The sequence below is a fragment of the Peromyscus maniculatus genome, chromosome 7 (assembly GCF_049852395.1).
Source record: "Peromyscus maniculatus bairdii isolate BWxNUB_F1_BW_parent chromosome 7, HU_Pman_BW_mat_3.1, whole genome shotgun sequence".
Taxonomy (NCBI): domain Eukaryota; kingdom Metazoa; phylum Chordata; class Mammalia; order Rodentia; family Cricetidae; genus Peromyscus; species Peromyscus maniculatus.
Window position 1 is genome coordinate 45,475,122 of NC_134858.1, and position 18,731 is coordinate 45,493,852.

The following is an 18,731-nucleotide window of genomic DNA, read 5'->3' on the forward strand; positions in this document are numbered from 1 at the left end:
GCTGCTAGTTGTTAGGGTCTGTCACCAAATCAAGGCTGATCTCTAGCCCGCCTCCCCCATTTTGGGGTTGTAATGAAAAAGAACCTTAATAAGAAAGAAGAACTCAATGCAGCGAAAGGAAATGGTGACTCATGTCCTTCCGGTCTTTCTTTCCTTGCTCTGCTCTTGCTCTGCTGTCTTGACTTACACTATGCTCTCCCTCTCTCTCTTCCTCTCTCTCTTTTGTCCCCTCCTCCCTCCCTCCCTCCCTCCCTCTGCCTCTCTCCTCTCTCTCTTCCTCCCCTTCTCCCTTTTCTCCCCCCTCCCTTGCTCTTCTTTCTCTGTCAGACAATAAAGTTTTACCACATTGCACAAATACAAAGCTCTCATTATTAACTACGTTAATTTTGAAAGTTAAAATAGGCCAAAGAAGGAGGACATATCACACCTGTCTTTCCAGACAACCAGACCACTAGAGCATCCAGTGGAAAAAGAAAAGGCTGTTACAGATAGATGAAAAGGAGCAAGGTAAGTTTGGAAGAGTTTTATTTGTACTAAATACAAATAAAAAAAAAAAGCTGTTTCCTCTGCATTCTTTATTTTTACTATTTTTTTTTCGACAATGTTCGGTTGGTTCTGCTACAAAGGGTCGTGTAACTATTTCCTTCAAATTAAAACCTTCCTAGAAGGGAGTTCTGACGACTCAGGACCAAAATCTAAAACTGTTCTAGAAGCTCAGAAAGCTGAAGATTGCAAGGCTCCTCCCAAAAGTTGTAAAAGCAGTAAACAACTGATGGCCCAGAGGAGCTGCCTGCAGGTCGGGTCAGAGAGCTCCAGGTGCAGTTGAAGCAGCTCTCACCATGCTGCGGTGGGATACCGGTGACAGGGCTGCTTTGGGTCACCATGCTCCTTCCTGTAAGTAACCCTGTAGAATCATGGGTTCACTTAGATAGACTGGGGAGGGACTGTGCCTTTGTCTGCTCTCTGTGCAGTATCTGGCATGAGCAGATGCTTGTCACATCTACCCGGGGAAAAGCCCCACAGCAAATATCAGTAATATGTTTTTGCAGCTGATCACACTGCTTAGCTTGGTTTTTCTCCTGTGATAGTATCCTGATGTAGTAGGTAGATGTGAATATGCCGTGGGACCTTGGAATGTGAGAAAGCTCAGTGTGGTCGAGAATTAGTCTGGAAAGCTTTGTAAAGGGACGGAGTTGTCCTGTTGGCCTGGTGCCATTCCATAGAAGGCTGTCTTCTTAAGTCAGAAAAGCAGCGGCATCTTTTTAAAATTTGTCTTTGGATGTTTTGCTTTGTGAAGGTGTTTACTATAGGGAAGATTTACCACGCTGTTATTTCCAACTCTCTAGCTCTTCCCTGAACGAGAGCCTGGGGGGGGTGGGGAGGATTGCTTCTGAATGCCAGATGACATCTTCCTGGAGATTTTCTTAACGATTTTATAACTAGTAATACAAATTAATGTCCATGTTATCCACATACAGAATTACATAGTCTACTGAAATAAAATTTTATCAGGGATTTTTTTATGGGCCTCAGTAAAGGTCTTTTTTGATCTACACACAGTGAATTCCCTAAGTAGATACAGCTTAAAACAGAGCAGACAGACAAGACAGAGCCATACTGCTTCCAAATATGACTGCATTAATTTAAGCTCTCATTAATTTATATCAACAATAGGGTCTTATTGAAATTGTGACTTATGTTATTGACCTGGTTGAGTTTCAGTCAGCCATGGTTATGTTTTGACTTTAGAAAATATATTCATGTAATCCATCACACATGAAAAATGCATTTTAAAAAATTACATATCTACCCTGATCAATCACAAAAGGCCTTTCAAGTTAGCTCAACTTCTAACAGTGTTAAAAACAGGAACTATTTTTTTTTTTTAGGAAAGAACTTTCTTGATCAAATAGAACTTACTTAAAGAGCAAATACTGAATATAAGTCACCAGATGTTCATCTACATTTGGTGCAAATTTAAACTAACAATGAAGGGTAGGCAGAAGGACTATGCAATAAATTCCTTACAATCATCTGATTTGAATGTGTACTACTGGGAAATCCTATAAAAGCAAATCACTAGAATTTCTGTATATCAGCCACAAGAATTTATTTTAAAAGAAAATATATATCAAATTATGTATCAAATTATGTAGCCAGTCAGCATCAGCGGGCCACAGGGAGGTCTCACTAGCCCATATCACTAGCTGGGGAGCTGTTGACAGCCAGTGGGTTTTGTGGTAAGGAGAGATGGTTTCCTTTAAGGGTGTGGCCCCTGGTAGGTCTAAGGAGCTCTTATGGGTGCTCCCACACCCTTGAGCTTATGAGCGGTGTCAGCTTGACTCATTAGGTCACAAAAAAATTAAAAACAGAACAGGAAGTTGCAAGAGAAATGGGGGTGGATCTGGAAGGAGTTAGAATTTTTAGTGTGAAAGTGACTATAATAAAAATACATTATGTGCACTGTGAAAATCTCAACAAATTAAATACATAAATAATATACATGTATACATCAGAGAAGTGGCTGACTGACTAAGAGCATTTGTTGCTCTTCCAATTTTTTCAAAGTCCTGGGGTTCAATTCCCAGCATCCACATGGTAGCTCCCCACCATCTATAATTCCAGTCCTAAGCAATCTGACATCTCCTTAGGCACCAGGCATGCAAGGGAATACAAACATACATGCAGGAACAACACTTTTACACATAAAGTTAAATATTAAATATACTGAATGTACATATAAACACAAATAAATACATGTACCTACGTGTGTATCATATATATCTACACATGTAGGATTTATATTTCCCAAACTTCTAAACTTATTATAACTTCCCTATAGGAACAAATGAAAAAGACACTGAATAATTTTATTTTCAATCAGACTAAAGCATCAGAGAGCAACCAAGACAGTGGAGGCCAGAGACATCTAGATTCTAGAAAAACAGACAAGAACAGAGTGATTAAGGCAATAAAAGGAAAAAGAAGTAACACTTTGAAAGAACCAATACACTTTAAAAATGTCAAACACTTGACAACACAGAATTATACTCAGCATAATAGCCCTCAATATTAAAAATAAGAGGGAAAATATAATTTTGAGAATCTTCCACCAGAAAATTGAAAATTACAGAATATTATAGGTAGATATTAAGCAGAAGAAAAATATCCCTAAATGATATAACAGAAATGTAAGAAAGAATGAAAAATAAGAAGCTAAATGAATAAGCACTCTACAAAATAATTACTTATATTATATAAATAATGATTTTAAAATTTATATACCTGGCAAAGCTAACAACAACAGACATGTGAGATAATTCAAAGTAAATGGAGTATAATTCCATATGCTCCTTCACTTCCCAGCAAATATTTAAGTGTACATTTATTTTAGGAACTAAGCTCTACAGAGATGGCTTAGGAGGTCAAGGCATTTGATTCTCAATCTGATGCCCTGAGTTTGGTTCCTGGAACCCACATTAGAAGGAAAGAACCGATTCTCCTTCAGATTGTCTTCTGGGGGCTGGAGAAATGGTTCAGTGGTTAAGAGCACTGGCTCTTCTTCCAGGGACCCAGGTTCAATTTTCAGCACCCACATGGCAGCTCGCAGCTGTCTATAGGTCCAATTCTAGGGGATTTGTCACCCTCACACAGACATACATGCAGGAAAAACACCAATGCACTGTGCAGCTCTGGCTATCCTGGAACTTGCTACAGAGACCAGGATGGACACAAACTCACATAGGTCCACTTGATTCAGCCTCCAAAGTGCCTGAATTAAAAGTGTGTGTCACCATGTCCATCCAGTCTATTTCTCTTGTTATGGACTTTGCCATATAATAATAGTGATTTAAAAAACAATTCTGTTAGAAAATTTCCATATCAATGCCATATATGGGACATTTATTTGTCCCACAACATAGGAATGTGTCACTTTCTCCTCTGCCTTTAGTCATGTTTCATTTCTGGTTGAAATTGGCACATTCTGTACACAATAGTACAGATTCGAGATTACTATTGTGTGATCATTGAGTATCCTTCCTCTCTCTGTTTCTGCTTCCTTCCTTCCTTCCTTCCTTCCTTCCTTCCTTCCTTCCTTCCTTTCTTTTTCCTTCCTTCTGTCTGTACACCATGCTGACTTGTAGAATGGACCTCTCCTGATCTTATTTTCAGCTGCCCCTCTTTACTTCTCCTGGTTTTATTTTCATTTTTTATTACATTTGTGTGTGTGTTTCTCTCTCTCTCTCTCTCTCTCTCTCTCTCTCTCTCTCTCTCTCTCTCTCTCTCTCTCTCTCGTGTGTGTGTGTGTGTGTGTGTGTGTGTGTGTGTGTGTGTGTGTGTGCACCCATGTGTACATATGTGGATGTGTAGAGGTCAGAGGGTGACTTTCAGGAATTGGTTCTCTCCTTCCACCTGGGGACTGAACTCAGGTTGGCAGTCTCAGTGACAGGTGGTTTTTCTTCCTGAACCATCATATCAACCATCCTCTCTGGAATTTGAAGAGAACCCTCTCTCTGCCTTGTAACTCTGTCTCTTCCCTTTCCAATTGCTCTCCCACCTCAAGGCTCCATGGTCCAAGGCTCTCTCTCCCAACAAGCTCACTTCTGAAGGGTAATTTTTTGTCAGCTCCTTTTGTAAACGAAAAACAATTATGCTTTGAGTGAACATGTGCTTCCTATGCTAGGTCCTTACTGTGGGGAGCTGTGTTAATTTATACAGGAATCGGGCTGGGTTTAAAGTTTACAGTTACTGTGATTGCCCTCAATGAACCAAAGTCTTTAATTCCTTGTCCATCGGTCATGTTTGGAATCAGGGCTACTTTGCCATAGAGGTTTTCTCTGTTTTACTCACACCTCTAGATCATTCTAAAGCCTTTTCTAAAAAGTAGCACTATGTCTTTGAAGAGGGTTGTGGTGGTTTGAAAGAAAATGACCACCAGGGGGAGTGGCACTCTTAGGAACTATGGCTTTGTGGGAGTAGATGTGACCTTATTGGAGGAAGTGTGACATTGTGGGGTTGGGTTTTGAGGTCTCCTGTGATCAAGCTACTCTCATTGAGGTAGTCTACTTCCTGTTACCTGCATATGGAGGTGTAGCAGCTCCTTCACCAGCACTATGTGTTCCTACATGCTGCCATGTTCCCTGCCATGATGAAAATGGACTAAACCTCTGAAACTGTAAGCCACCACCTCAAGTAAATGTTGGCCCTTATAAGAGTCACCATGGTCATAAATGTCCCCTCACAACAATAGAAAACCTTGCTAAGACAGGAGGTACCAGAAGTGGGGTATTGCTGAGGTAGGCCTGACCATGTTTTTGTTTGGAGGAATTTGGACTTTGGTACTTTGTGTTAAGAACACAGTGGCATGCTTTAAGCACTGCTTAATGGGACAGACTAGTAGGAGCATGGAGGACAGTGGAGCTAAGAGTAATTAGAACTGTCTGAGGCTGGCTCAAAGGGTTTCACAGGAGAAGTGTTTTAGTATGTTGCCTAAAGATCATTCTTGTGATATTTTGGGTGAAGAGTGTACATGCTTTTTGCCCTTGTCTAAAAAGGTTGCTTGAGGCTAAAGTGAAGAGTTTTGGATTAATTGCCTTGGCAGAGGAAATCTCAAAATAGCCTAGTATAGACTCTGTTGTGTAGTTACTAGTGTTAACTCTAATGAATATATATAATGAAAAAGAGCAAGCTGAGCAAAGAAAAATATTTGATGAGAAAAGAAGCACTAGAAAGTGGAATGGAGTGAAATCCTGCACTCAAGAAGATAAAACAGACGAAGAAATGGAATAAAGGGTGTGGTGACCTCAGGGCAAGATCCCACCCAGCTAAGTCTCCAACTTGTGAAAATAAAAGAAAAGTTTAGAGCCAGGTGTGGTGGTGCATGCCTTTATTCCCAGCACTGGGAAGGCAAAGGCTGGTGGATCTCTTAGTTTGAGGACAACCTGGTCTACAGATCCAGTTTCAGGACAGCCAAGTATAGGCAGTGAAGATGGGGAACAGGAAGCTGGTGATGATGTAATTGAATGAGGGGGGCATATTCCAACCCCAGGAAGCAGCAGAACTAGGCAGCTTTGGCCATATGGTTCTGGCTTTAGAGACAAGGAACAACTAAAGAAAGCCACCGGGGCCAGGCATGTGTTGGGGTGTCACTGCATGAAGGCCTAGAGAGGCCAATTAGTGAAGCTGTGAAGTTGAAGCATGGATTACCTTGGAGACTCCAAGATATTAATGATGCCAGAGTCGTGGGACACCTGCCAAGGAAAGCTGTAAACAGGGAGTGGATCCAGCCCAAGAGAAACAAGTGTGTTGCAGTCAACCAAGCTGAACTGAGCTGGAGCTCTGAAGATCATTTTGACATCAGACATGGAGATACAAAGTTTGGAATTTGTCCAGCTGATTTTTGGACTTTCTTTGGTCCAGTATTTCCTCACTATGCTCCATTCCCTATGTTTTGGAACAGTAATATATACATATATACTGTGCCACTGTATGTTGCAAGCATGTGGTCTGCTCTTGGGTTTTGATTTTACAAGGGATCACAGTTAAGAGATTGCATGAATCTCAGAAGAGAATTTGAACGTTATACTTGCAAATAAGTTTGAGACTGTTCTAGACTATGGGGATTTTGAAGTTGGACTGAGTACATTACACATTATGACATGGCTTCAAGGTATTGGAGGCCAGAGAATGAAACATGTTGGTTTGAAAGAAGATGACCCCCCAGAGGGAGTGGCACCATTAGGAGATGTGCTTTTGTGCGAGTAGGTGTAACCTTGTTAGAGGAAGTGTGTCACTGTGGAGGTGGGCTTTGAGGTCTCTTATGCTCAAGCTACTCCCAATGAGACAGTCTACTTCCTGTTACCCGCATATCAAGATGTAGTGGTTCCTTATCCAGCACCAGGTCTGCGTGCATGCCACTATGCTCCATGCCATGATGATAATGGAGTAAACCTCTGACACTGTAAGCCAGCCCTCAATTAATTGTCTGCCTTTGTAATAGTTTCCATGGGCCTGCCTTGAGCCTGGCAGTGCTGACATACTCAGCACTCAGGAGGAAGAGGTAGTGGATCTCTGTGAGTTTGAGGCCAGCCTGGTTTACAAAGCACATTCTAGGACAGCCAGAGAAACTCTGTCTCAAAAAACTTAAAGAAAAAAAGAGTTGCCATGGTCATGGTGTTTCTTACAGCAATAAACCCTAAACAAGTATCATTCATTTTCAAAGCCAGAAAATCTCTGGCCACAGAGATAAAGCAAAGGACACCAGGCTGGAAAGCATTTCCTCTCCAGCCTTCTGTCCATCCCATCCCTTACATGAAAAACCCAACTGAGCATTGATGGCCTTTAATCCCAACACTCGGAGAGAGAGGCAGAAAGATCTCTGAGTTTGAGGCCAACCTGGTCCTAACAATAGTATGAAACTAGAAAACTCTTTCTTAATTCTTGCCTAGGATAGAGGTCTTTCTAGAATAAATGTCAACAGAGGATATTTCCTTGATATAAAGATAGGTGTCAGCTCTTAGAAATGAGGGTGGTGTTCAAACAAATGACTTGTCTTTTCTTACATTCTGTACTGTTGAGCAGTAACCCCGCCCAGCTAATCTAAGCTGAAAAAGATGAATCAGATTTCAGATCAAAGACTAATTGTTCATATAAGCGGAGGGAAGAAAGACTAAAGTTTCAAGGGTTTTTTTTTTTTAAGTAATAGGTAAGAGTTTTAAAGTAATTCATTTTAAGGTTGAGAGGTGGCAGAAAAACTGGTGATAAAGAGACTCCATGAAGACTGGTAGACCGACTTCTATTAGATGTTGTCACGGTTCTTGGTATCATTATTGGTGAAGTATTTGGTCTGCTCTTTGTGGTTGGGAGGAGAGAGAAGTGAATCTGGGAGGTGGTATAACCTGGAGGATCAACCTAGATGTGACTGTCCTGCCCACTTCAGGTTCATGGTATCTTAACTGTTGGTGGGTTCCAAACTGATAGCTAATTGGATGACAGAGGCTGGGGACAGCAGGGGCAGCCAGGAGGGCCAAGATGTCACCTGAGAATAACTTAACTGAGAGCAAAGGAATCAGGAGCCATGAGTGTGCCACACCTGCGTGTGATTTCCTTTCTGTTTCATTCCGTGATGAGTTTCTGTGATTCTCTCCTAGGACAATTCAAACCATGAAAACAATGACCAGTCGTAAGTCACTGTGGGTGCTGCTGTTTATAGTTATCTTCTGGGTCTCATTCACAGTTTTCAGAAACCCATCGAAGGTAAGGAACTAACTTCTTTTTCTGTTTTACTTGATGTTGTGTATCTAGGAAAGTGTAAGTTGCAAAGACGTACCAACTGGAACGGAGTTGGATGTGCTCAATATGGCTTATCGAGCAGCTTTCACAAACCAACATTACCGACAACTGTTAAACAGGGCAACAAGTGAGGAACGTCCCAAAACGTTCATGTATAAGCTGGGACCCAGGACAGAGGGTGCTTCTCAGAGATAGGGAAGCCAGAGGGAGGGCAAGCTTTATAGGCAGCCATTCATGTGTTTGCTTACACAGACTTGGTTCTCCTCCAGTACCAGGCAGTCTAAATATCTATTCAAACTTTTACCTCATTGCAGCGTTTAAGGCTTACATTTTATTTTGTTAGTGTTGGCTTTGTTGTTTGTTTTCTCTATTTCATTGGTTGCTTCTCTGCTATGGAGTGGGGCTTTAGTTGGTGGTAGTGGTTTGTTGATTTTATTTGTTTGGAGAAATTTGTTTTTGTTTTTGTGATACATGGATTCACTCTGTAGCATAGGTTAGCCCTTCTCTTGCTGTACAGCTCAAGCACAGACTCAAACTTGCAATTGTCCTAAAATAGATTTCACTGCTTTTAGAGAGCTATTTATTAAAAATGTTCTTGTTCACAGTTTATTATTATTATCTTCACAAGAATTGGGTTCATGCAAGCTACTTTGCCTTTACTGAAAATTCTAATTAGTGATTGAGAGCAATGATCCATCTCATTATTCCTTCATTGGACATGTTAGGATACTTTTAATTATTTTTTCAAATCATAGAGACAGTCCCACTTGCCATGAGTCCAATGCCTTTGTAAAGTTTCCCATGTGTCCCAGTTAGGATTTCTATTGATGTGATGAAACATTATGACCAAAAGCAACTTGAGGAGGAAAGTGTTTATTTGTCTTATATTTCTTCATCATAGTCCATCATTGAAGGGAGTCAGGACAGGAATTCAAACATGGCAGGAACCTGGACTCTGGAGCTGATTAAGAAACCATGGAGGGGAGCTGCTTAGTGGCTTCTTCCTCAAGGCTTGCCAAGCCTGCTTTTTATAGCACACATGACCACTAGCCCATGGATGGCTCCACCCACAATGAGCTGAGCCCTTGCACATCAATCACTAATGAAGAAAATGTCCTACAGACTTATGTACAGCCCAATCTTATGGGGGCATTTTCTCAACTGAGGCTCCCTCCTCTCTGATAACTGTAGCTTGTGTAAAGTTGACATAAAATTAGCCAGCACACCATATTATTCCATAATATTCACAATAACCATTCAAGGTAAATAATTATGACATGATAGTAGATAAAAACTGATTTACAGTTATGTGACTGCAATACCTATAGATGCCAGAAGATGGCGTCAGATCACCTGGAGCTGGAGTTACAGGTGGTGGTTAGCCAATGGCAATTGAACTCAGGTTCTCCTTAGGAACAGCAAGCAATCTTAACTGCTCAGCCCTCTCTCCACCCCCATATCACCACCATTTTGAAGAAGATCCCAGCAAGGGTTATTGGACGTTGCATGGGTTTACAAAATAAGTCATTGAAAACCAGAGGTATACTGACAGTTTAAATAAAGACATCTGTGTGAAACATATGTGACCACAAAATCTTAGTGTAATGAGATTTCTACAACTATCAGTGTTCTATAAAAGACAAAAGTTGGTTAACCTACCAAGAATTTTTACACTTTACATTGAATAGCACTTTTTCTTTGTTCTCTATTCTATTTCTTGCCCATTCAGATATGGGTTCAGTTCAAGTTGCCTGTGCCCTTCAGTCGCTGGAATTTGGTCACAACATCCTCATGCCCTACAGTGCCTCTGAACCTACCGGTTTCTCCAAAAGGGACAGAGCTGAGAGTCAGGGAGGTCCTAGAGAAACTAGACCAACAGATCCCTCCCAGGCCTTTTACCCACCTCAACACCACCACCAGTGCCACACACAGCACAGCCACCATCCTCAACCCTCGAGACACACACTGCGTGGGGGACAAGCTGGATGTGCTGTTGGAAGCCAGGGACCACCTGGGACACAGGAAGGAGTATGGTGGGGACTTCCTGAGGGCCAGGATGTCCTCCCCAGCCCTGAAGGCAGGAGCTTCTGGAAAGGTGACAGACTTCAACAATGGCACCTACTTGGTCAGCTTCACTCTGTTCTGGGAGGGCCCGGTGGCCCTGTCTGTCCTGCTCATCCATCCCAGTGAAGGGGTGTCAGCTCTCTGGAGAGCAAGGAAACAGAGCTACGACAGAGTCATCTTCACCGGCCGGTTTGTAAATGGATCCTCTCAGGTCCACACTGAGTGTGCCTTGGTTCTAAACTCAAGTGTCGAGCTGTGCCAATATCTGGACGCCCAGGACCAAGAAGCGTTCTACTGTGTGAAGCCTCCAAATGTACCCTGTGCGGCTCTTACCCACATGAAATCAAAAAACAAGGAAGTTTCCTATCTTAGTCAGCAAGAGAGGAGCCTCTTTGAAAGGTAAATAATTATTGTTTCACAATTCTGGGGAGAAATTGGTAATCTAGGATGCACGGATTGTATTCTAAGCACTGTAACTTAGGGACTCTGTAAGAAGAGTCCTTTGCGAGGGGGACCTGTGAATTCATTTGGGGACAGTGTTCAGTCTCCATGGGTCCTCAGACATTGGTGATAAGTAATACTTATCAAAGAATCTAAAAAACGCAGGTGTGTGTGTGTGTGTGTGTGTGTGTGTGTGTGTGTTTCTTCTAATCATTCTTTCTGTGTCTCAATTCACTGCCTTGCATACATACCTTCTGGGTCCCTGGCTCCTATGAACTCTGAAACAAATAAAGGGAAACTTACTAAATGACCTGAAATTCTAGGCAGGGAAATTAGATTATCACTGAGAAGTAGCAGAAGGATTGGTAAATCTGGCTCTGGAAGTATGCTTGAGTTGAGGCCACTGCAGATTAATTTCTGTATCTGTCTCTTTAAGGTCTAATATAGGTGTGGAGATTATGGGAAAATCCAATGTGATTAGTGTCTCCAAATGCAACAGTAAGTGGTTCTGTGCTTGGCGGGCGGTGCTTAACCCTGATCCATTTAAAGGTCCTTCTCTCTCTGCTGGGCTTGGTCACTGTCTCTGTTCTCATAAGGTGGGCCAAGGCACAAAGTCCGTAAGCGAATGAATGTTTGGGTTCACTAGGATCTTTCGTGCCTCCTTTAGTACCCACATCTCTCAGTGTCAACTCCTCAGGTAGAAGGTCATCTGCCCATCCTACACAACAAGCTGCAAATGACAAAACTCTCTCCCAGTTCTTTACCTAGTTCTTCATCCCCACCACCACCGTCTCCTGCCACCTTCCCAGCCTCCCTAGAATTATCACTTAGACATCTCCAACGTGCCATCTAGGAGTCAATTTACAACCATGCTTCACTCTTGGTGTTTGAAATTATTTCAAAAAACCTCACATACGTATTCACCTCTCTTTCTCTGTCTCTCTGTCTCTCTGTCTCTGTCTCTGTATCTCTCTCTCTACTTTGAACAGCTCACAAATACCACCTAAAATGATTTAAGACAACTGTACCTTTTGTCTCTCTACATTCACCATGGAAAGTTTGCTATTGCTATGACATTTTTCCACATAGAAGGAAAATACATGTTTCTGATTGCAGAAGTGATATGTAGTACTTATCCAGGAAGCCCAAAGTCTTATGCTTGACCCTCAGTACCACATAAACACACACCCATGATTTCTAAAATCTGGAATTGTTGACAGGAACATGAGGTATTCAAGGCCATCCTCACCTACATACCAAGTTGAAAGCAAGCCTGGGCTACATGAGACCTTGTCTCAAAGACAGACTTAGAGAGGAAGAGGGAGAGAAATGGTAGTTCTTTTCTCACATATATATCAGTACCTTCATGGTAGTTGTTAAAATATTAGCTTACCCTTTTGGATTGATGAATAATTGTGACCCCAAACTTGCTGCCACACCATGCTAGCCACCCACACACCCACACCTTCCCAGGTCTCTTCATTACCCAGAGACTAAGGTTTAAGATCTGGCCCTTCTTAGACCTCCAGGCCTCTCTCAATGAAAGTTGGTCAATTTATAGCCAATTTCACCCTGCATTTATCTCAAAGGGTTCATACGTTCATGGTGACATTTTAGACACCATGAGAGCATGTGACAAGCTCAGGAGCCATGTCGAATAACACGCTCACATTGAAGAGCTCTCACCCTATATAAGAATTGATGAAGCAGGTCTCATGGCAGGGTTAACAAATAGTTAAATTTTAGTTGAAGGCCTTTTTTATTCTGAGAAGAAAAACCCCATGTACTTTCAGATAAACATTAATAGGTATCACTTAGGAAACTCACATCAGAGAAAACTTTTACTGAAAATAAACATTCCATTATGAAGATATTTTAATAAGCTTTTTTTTTTATTGTCACCAACCACCCACACGCCTATCTAGAGGGTTCTTTGGAAAAGATGGAAGGCTCTTAAACACAGGTGAATAGAACAGTGTTTTAGAAGACTCGATCCTGCTCATTTCTTTGCAGAAGAAGCTGTTCCAGCAAAAGAGCGATGCAAGCTCGGGAAGGCATCTGCAGTCCCCAGTGGGCACGTCTGGAAAAACACCTGGACTCCAGCCTCCTGTAGTTTGGCTCCCATCAAAATGAAGGACTGCCTGAGAGGAAAATTCATCCATCTGATGGGTGATTCCACAATCCGCCAGTGGATGGAATACTTCAAAAGCAGTATCAACAGTATGTCTCAATATAAGCTATTCACGTCTCTTTTGGAAACTATGTTTTCATTTCTAGGGGTAAAAAAGAGTACAGGAAATTTCTCCTCCATTGTAGTTCTATAGTTCTTAATCAGGAACCACCACCATTATTTGAAAAAATGTTACTATCAATTCCTAGAACGTTGGTTCTGAAGCTGTGTGTGGGTCATGACCCCTTTGGGGACAAAAAAACCTTGTTCCAGGGGTCAAGAAAAACCATCTGCATATCCGATATCTACATTATGATTAATAACAGTAGCAAAATCACATTTATGAAGTAGCAACTAAAATAATTTTTGGTTGTGGGTCACCACAACATGAGGAACTGTATTTAAGGGTCACAGCATTAGCAAGGTTGAGAACCACTGATCTAGAACATTGTTCACTATCCCTAGCATTTGTTTTGAATGAAATAAAGTAACAAACAGCAAGTATTTATCGCACTGCAAGGCACACTAACACATACCCAGAAAGCAACAGCAATTGGAACTGTTATCACCAGTTAGTATCAGAGTTGAGGCTAGAATCTATTTGTAAGAAGCCTAGTTTTATTTCTAGTTTTACTAAGTCAAGAATACACCAAAACTAAGTCAGATTATAATATTTTATGTCAGTTAAACCACATAATAAACCATCACTTCCTGCTCTTCTAGGTCCTTGCACCCTGGCTCTTGTCACTGAAGACAAGGTTGAGGCTATGACTTCATACTGGCCTTGATATAACACCAATCTTGTTGTTATCAATTAAAAAAATAATAAACTGATCCTCTATAAAGGTTGAAATTGGCAGGGCCAGGGTTCTAAGGTGTAAAAGTATTTCCAACAGAGAGGACATGTTAGATCATGATTTCCAGTAAACAATCAGCCCTTCATAATTTTGTCTCTCTGAGTTAGAAAATTGAGATTCTAGTGAAACTTTATCATGACATAAGCAGACATTGCAGTTTCATAGGTCATGCAGCATCTGAGGTTTGAATGACCCTCCCCCTTCAGCATGTAGGTTATAGTGGGTCGAGATAACTGTATACTGTATAAGGTTAGATTCTGTAGCCAGAATGTGCTTGGGAAAAGAGCACTGGAGTGAGTTGGAAGCAAGTTCTACCACACACACACAGACTCTCCAGCGTGTCTCTTGCAGCCTCACTCCCTGCCTTAGACTCCTCAGCCATCCCTTACCCATTAAGACATGGGACAAGGCAGCTGTGGTCACTGACTACATAATTTCTCAGAAGCTGTAGGGATAGAACAACTCACCTTGCTGTTCTGATTAGGGTCTAATTGGCACAGGGGAACAGGGTGGACGTTGTCTTCTATTCATAGTGTGCTTCCTTTTAGAGGTGTATAGATTCAAGAGATTATTTTTTCTCAAAGGTTGAAGGGGGAATTATAAGTGCCCTTTGAGTCACAAACTCATCTTGGACAATTTGACACCCTGTCTTGACTTTCTTTTCTACATGACAAATGGGTGTGTGTGTGTGTGTGTATGTGTGTGTGTGTGTGTGTGTGAATATCACTGAGCCAAGTGTCTGCATCTGTCTAGATAAATGCTTTTGTGAAGGGCATCACAAATGAGCCATCATATTACTGTCACTAGTGTAGATGAGACACTTGATGCCATTCCACTCTTAGGGAGAGAAGGAGGACAGAGAATACAGGTTTAGATTCCTGGAGCCGTTACAGAGATTTGCTTGACTTCTTTTGCACATAACATCAATTAATAGCCTTCCCTATCTACCCTCATTTAAGGTCAGGGTATAGGTAACATGTCCTATGAGAATAGCATGGACACACTAATCGCATCATCTTCCAGTAAAGCTGAGTTCAAAGCTAAAGCCATCCCCTGCACAATTCAGCCTGAATGATTCTGGAAGAGGGCAGTTCTTTATCATAAAGCACTTTGAGTTGTTTGAGTATCAGATTCCATATGTTTATACAACTCCAAACACCAGATTTTTTTCTCCTGTATGTGCGGCTTGTTGTAACTGGATTCTCCTTTTGTTTTGGGATTGCCTGTTGGTTCTCAGCACTGAGGTCTGTGGATCTGCATGAGACTGGAAAACTGCAACACCAACTCGCTGTGGACTTGGATGAAAACATCAACATCCAGTGGAAAAAACACGGTTACCCCTTTATTGGGTCATTGGTCTACTCAGTCAAAGAGATGGAGTACATTGCACGGATAATTGACAGAACTGGAGGAGAGAAAAACACGGTCATTGTCATTTCTCTGGGTCAGCATTTCAGACCTTTCCCCATTGACCTTTTCATCCGAAGGGCCCTCAATGTCCACAAAGCTCTTCAGCGTCTTCTCCAGAGAAGCCCAGACACTATGGTTATCATCAAAACAGAAAACATCAGGGAGATGAGCAGTGATGTGGAAAGACTAGCTGACTTCCATGGTTACACCCAGTACCTTGCCTTAAAAGATATTTTCCAGGATCTCAATGTGGGTGTAATTGATGCCTGGGATATGACAATTGCATATGGCACAAATGATGTCCATCCACCACAGCATGTGGTTGGAAGTCAAATTAATATATTCTTAAATTATATTTGCTAGCAAACACATAACTCTGAAAGTCACTCATTGAAGTTCAAAGATGCAGTGAATTCTGCTGGCGTGTCAGGTACCAGGTACCAGGATGTCCTAGTTAGTCCAAAGAGTTAGTCTGCACTGTGGTCCATGTGATCCACCCAGTTCAGCCTGACAGGGCCCTAGACTGGGCTTCTGCTTCAAGTTGAAGCTCAAAAGAATCAATGAATGGTCCTCCCTTTTTTGATCAGGTCCTCTCTTTTCTGATCAGAGCCACACTGCTCTTCATCAATTGGAAGTTAGGACTCCCTTGGCTGAGACCTTCTCCCTGTTGCTGTGAGTCCAGGAACATGAAGTAATTTTGTATAAAATGTTTAAAGGTTTTGATTCAATCTTTAAATATTTTTGTGGAGACTTTTTACATCCATGTTCATCAGGGAAATTGTTCTGTACTTTTTTCTTGGTTGTGTCTCAAAGTTTGACATCAGGACAATACATACTTCAGAGAAAGAATTTGGTATCATTCCTTCTCTTTGTGATTGGTGGAAGGGTCTGAGAAGCATTGGTTAGGTGTTCTTCTAAAGTTCATAATATTCAGTAGTGAATCTGTCTTGGCCTGAACTTTTCTTTGGAGAGAGACCTTTAATTATTGCTTCAATCTCATAGCTTATTATGGATCTGTTTAAATTGTTTCTAATTCCTAGGTTTAGTATTGATAGGCCATATACATTTAGAACTTTCCAGCCTTTTGGAATATAAGATTTTGTTCAACCAAAACAAAATATGCATGAAAACATGTGGGGGACCAGCCCCAGCTTTTCCAGGCTTCCTACTTGGAGGAGAGAGGAATATTAATATTTGGTAGAATGATAGGCCTAACAGAGAGGAAGGACAGAAACACAGGATAGCTTTGGGAGGAGTTGGGTCAATATCCTACAGCCCAGAACTTTATTCAAAAGGGCTTTTTATAACAATGACACTGGGGCCAGGCAAAATACCTCCCCCTTGCTAGATACAGCCAAGTATAGACCCTTCCAAACACCTGGTACCCAGTCTTGTGGTCCAATCATCTTCTTATGCAGTCCTACTCGGTAAAACAAGCTCAGATCTCACTAGGAAACCTCTGTGGGCTCCCACAGAAACACTATTATGAAGCCTACTGTTTTATAATTTTAGAACACATAAAAGTTTATTTTAATTTTAAATGAAAAACATAATAAAACAGGAATGAATAATGAAAAATATATTAGTGATTTTTTACTCTTATATATTAAAGAGTAATTTATACTTTGTTCTTTATAAATATATTATAAATTATATATTTTTGTTTGTTTGTTTGTTTTGGGTGTTTTTTTAGACAGGGTTTCTCTATGTAGCCCACACTCTCCTGGAACTCCCTCTTGAACAGAGAGATTGACTGCCTCTGCCTCCAGAGTTCTGAAATTAAGGACTATGCCACCATTGCCACTTTTATCTTTTGATTTTCTCTATTATCTTTATTTATTAGGAGAGGGATATATGCCACAGTGTACATATGTGGGTCAGAGAACCATGTTTAGGAGTCAATTCTCTCCTTCTACCACTTGGGTCCCGATGATTGAACTCAGGTTATCGGACTTGGTAGCAAGTGCCTTTGTAGCAGGATTCTTAAAAGTTCTTATTAATAAAATCAAACCTGAGGCGAGTTATTGGGGTCCATGCTGGTAGATCAGAGAGACAGAACAAGCCACAGCTATCTCACCTTGCCTGTTCCCCAGCTGGTCCTGTCTCCTCAGACTGGAGGCCTCTGAGTCCTCATCCGGAATGGGTCTCAGCTGAATTACTGCTCAAAAGCCTGAAGCTTAACCAGCCAAATGCCTAACCAGCCAAATGCTTCTAGTTTCTGGTCCTCACGCCTTATATATCTCTGCTTTCTACCACCACTCTCTGGGATTAAAGGCTGGCTTTCTGGGATTAAAGGCGTGTGTCACCATGCTTGGCTGTTTCCAATGTGGCCTTGAACTCACAGAGATCCAGAGGGATTTCTGTCTCTGGAATGCTAGGATTAAAGGCGTGTGCTATCACTGCCTAACTAGTGGCTTGTCTGTTCTCTGACCCCAGGTAAGTTTATTAAGGTACACAATATTTTGGGGAACACAATACCACCACATCTCCTCTCTTTTTGTCTAAAATTTAAAAAGCTTATAACTAATACAAGAAAAACTATCCAATAAGCATATACAATATATACAGCCAAAAATTACATTAATGATGTCTAGTCCATTAACATGGTCCTGGCAATTCTTCTCTGAACCAGCAGCAGTAAACCCTTTGTTCCAGGTAGCAGCATCACCGCAGTCACCAACATGATGAGAAGGAGCTGGCAACGTGGAGCAGTAGCCACTGCTTCCATGGTCCCACCACTGTTTGTGGCTCAGTCTGGGCCGAAGCTTCTCCCAAGCCTCCTAGGCCGGCCTCAAACTCAGGATCTTCCTGCCTCTGTCTCCTTCAGCAAATCCTACCAGCGTGTGCCACCACAACCGGCTGAGTGTAACGTGGGCCTGAGCTGGGGCTCACAAGGCCACAGGCAAACAGCTTTTTCATGAATTCGTAACACGAACGTTGGGCGCCAGATGTAGTATGAATCTTAAAAGTTCTTATTAATAAAATCAAACCCGAGGCCGGTTATTGGGGTGAATACTGGAAGGTCAGAGAGACAGAACAAGCCACATCTATCTCACCTTGCCAGATCCTCAGCTGGTCTTGTCTCCTCAGACTGGAGGCCTCTGAGTCCTCATCCAGAATGGGTCTCAGCTGAATTACTGCTCAAAAGCCTGAATGCTTAACCAGCCAAAATCTTCTAGTTTCTGGTCCTCACGCCTTATATATCTTTCTGCTTTCTACCACCACTCCCTGGGATTAAAGGCGTGTGTCACCATGCTTGGCTATTTCCAGTGTGGCCTTGAACCCACAGAGATCCAGAGGGATTTCTATCTCTGGAATGCTAGGATTAAAGGTGTGAGTGCCACCATTTTCTAGCCTTTGTATCTAGTGGCTGTCTGTTCTATGACCCCAGATAAATTTATTAAGGTACACAATATTTTGGGGAACACAATACCACCACATGCCTTCACCTACCCAACCATCTCACTGACCCTAAATTATACCTTTTAAAAAGAAAA

General features: G+C 41.7%; 2 protein-coding genes across 3 annotated transcripts in view; both read left to right on the forward strand.

Annotated features, from left to right (window-relative positions):
• The first annotated feature begins 230 nt into the window (after nt 1-230).
• Nucleotides 231-16,887, forward strand: LOC121831163 (NXPE family member 4-like). 2 transcript variants are annotated; one of them, XM_076576237.1, is made up of 6 exons: nt 231-507; nt 8,151-8,256; nt 10,022-10,755; nt 11,234-11,295; nt 12,811-13,017; nt 15,062-16,887. In XM_076576237.1, the coding sequence occupies exons 2-6, from the start codon at nt 8,164-8,166 to the stop codon at nt 15,595-15,597; spliced, it is 1,632 nt and encodes a 543-aa protein (XP_076432352.1). In that variant the 5' UTR covers nt 231-507; nt 8,151-8,163; the 3' UTR covers nt 15,598-16,887. The 2 variants fall into 2 exon arrangements, with proteins under 2 accessions (XP_076432352.1, XP_076432353.1); XM_076576238.1 differs by lacking the exon at nt 231-507 and adding an exon at nt 763-894.
• The window catches only part of Nxpe1 (neurexophilin and PC-esterase domain family member 1), a 73,846-nt gene continuing 55,884 nt past the window's right edge, over nt 770-18,731 (forward strand). Inside the window, exon 1 of the mRNA XM_042280853.2 lies at nt 770-894. The gene's annotated coding sequence lies outside the window, so the exon portion shown is untranslated. The remainder of the gene's footprint in view (nt 895-18,731) is intronic.

What these genes read in the sequence shown, in the direction of transcription:
- LOC121831163 (XM_076576237.1), top strand. Translation starts at nt 8,164, where the DNA reads ATGAAAACAATGACCAGTCGTAAGTCACTGTGGGTGCTGCTGTTTATA. An exon ending in GAGAGGAGCCTCTTTGAAAG is followed by an intron (nt 10,756 to 11,233) that starts GTAAATAATTAT and finishes TGTCTCTTTAAG; the next exon opens with GTCTAATATAGGTGTGGAGA. An exon ending in TAGTGTCTCCAAATGCAACA is followed by an intron (nt 11,296 to 12,810) that starts GTAAGTGGTTCT and finishes ATTTCTTTGCAG; the next exon opens with AAGAAGCTGTTCCAGCAAAA.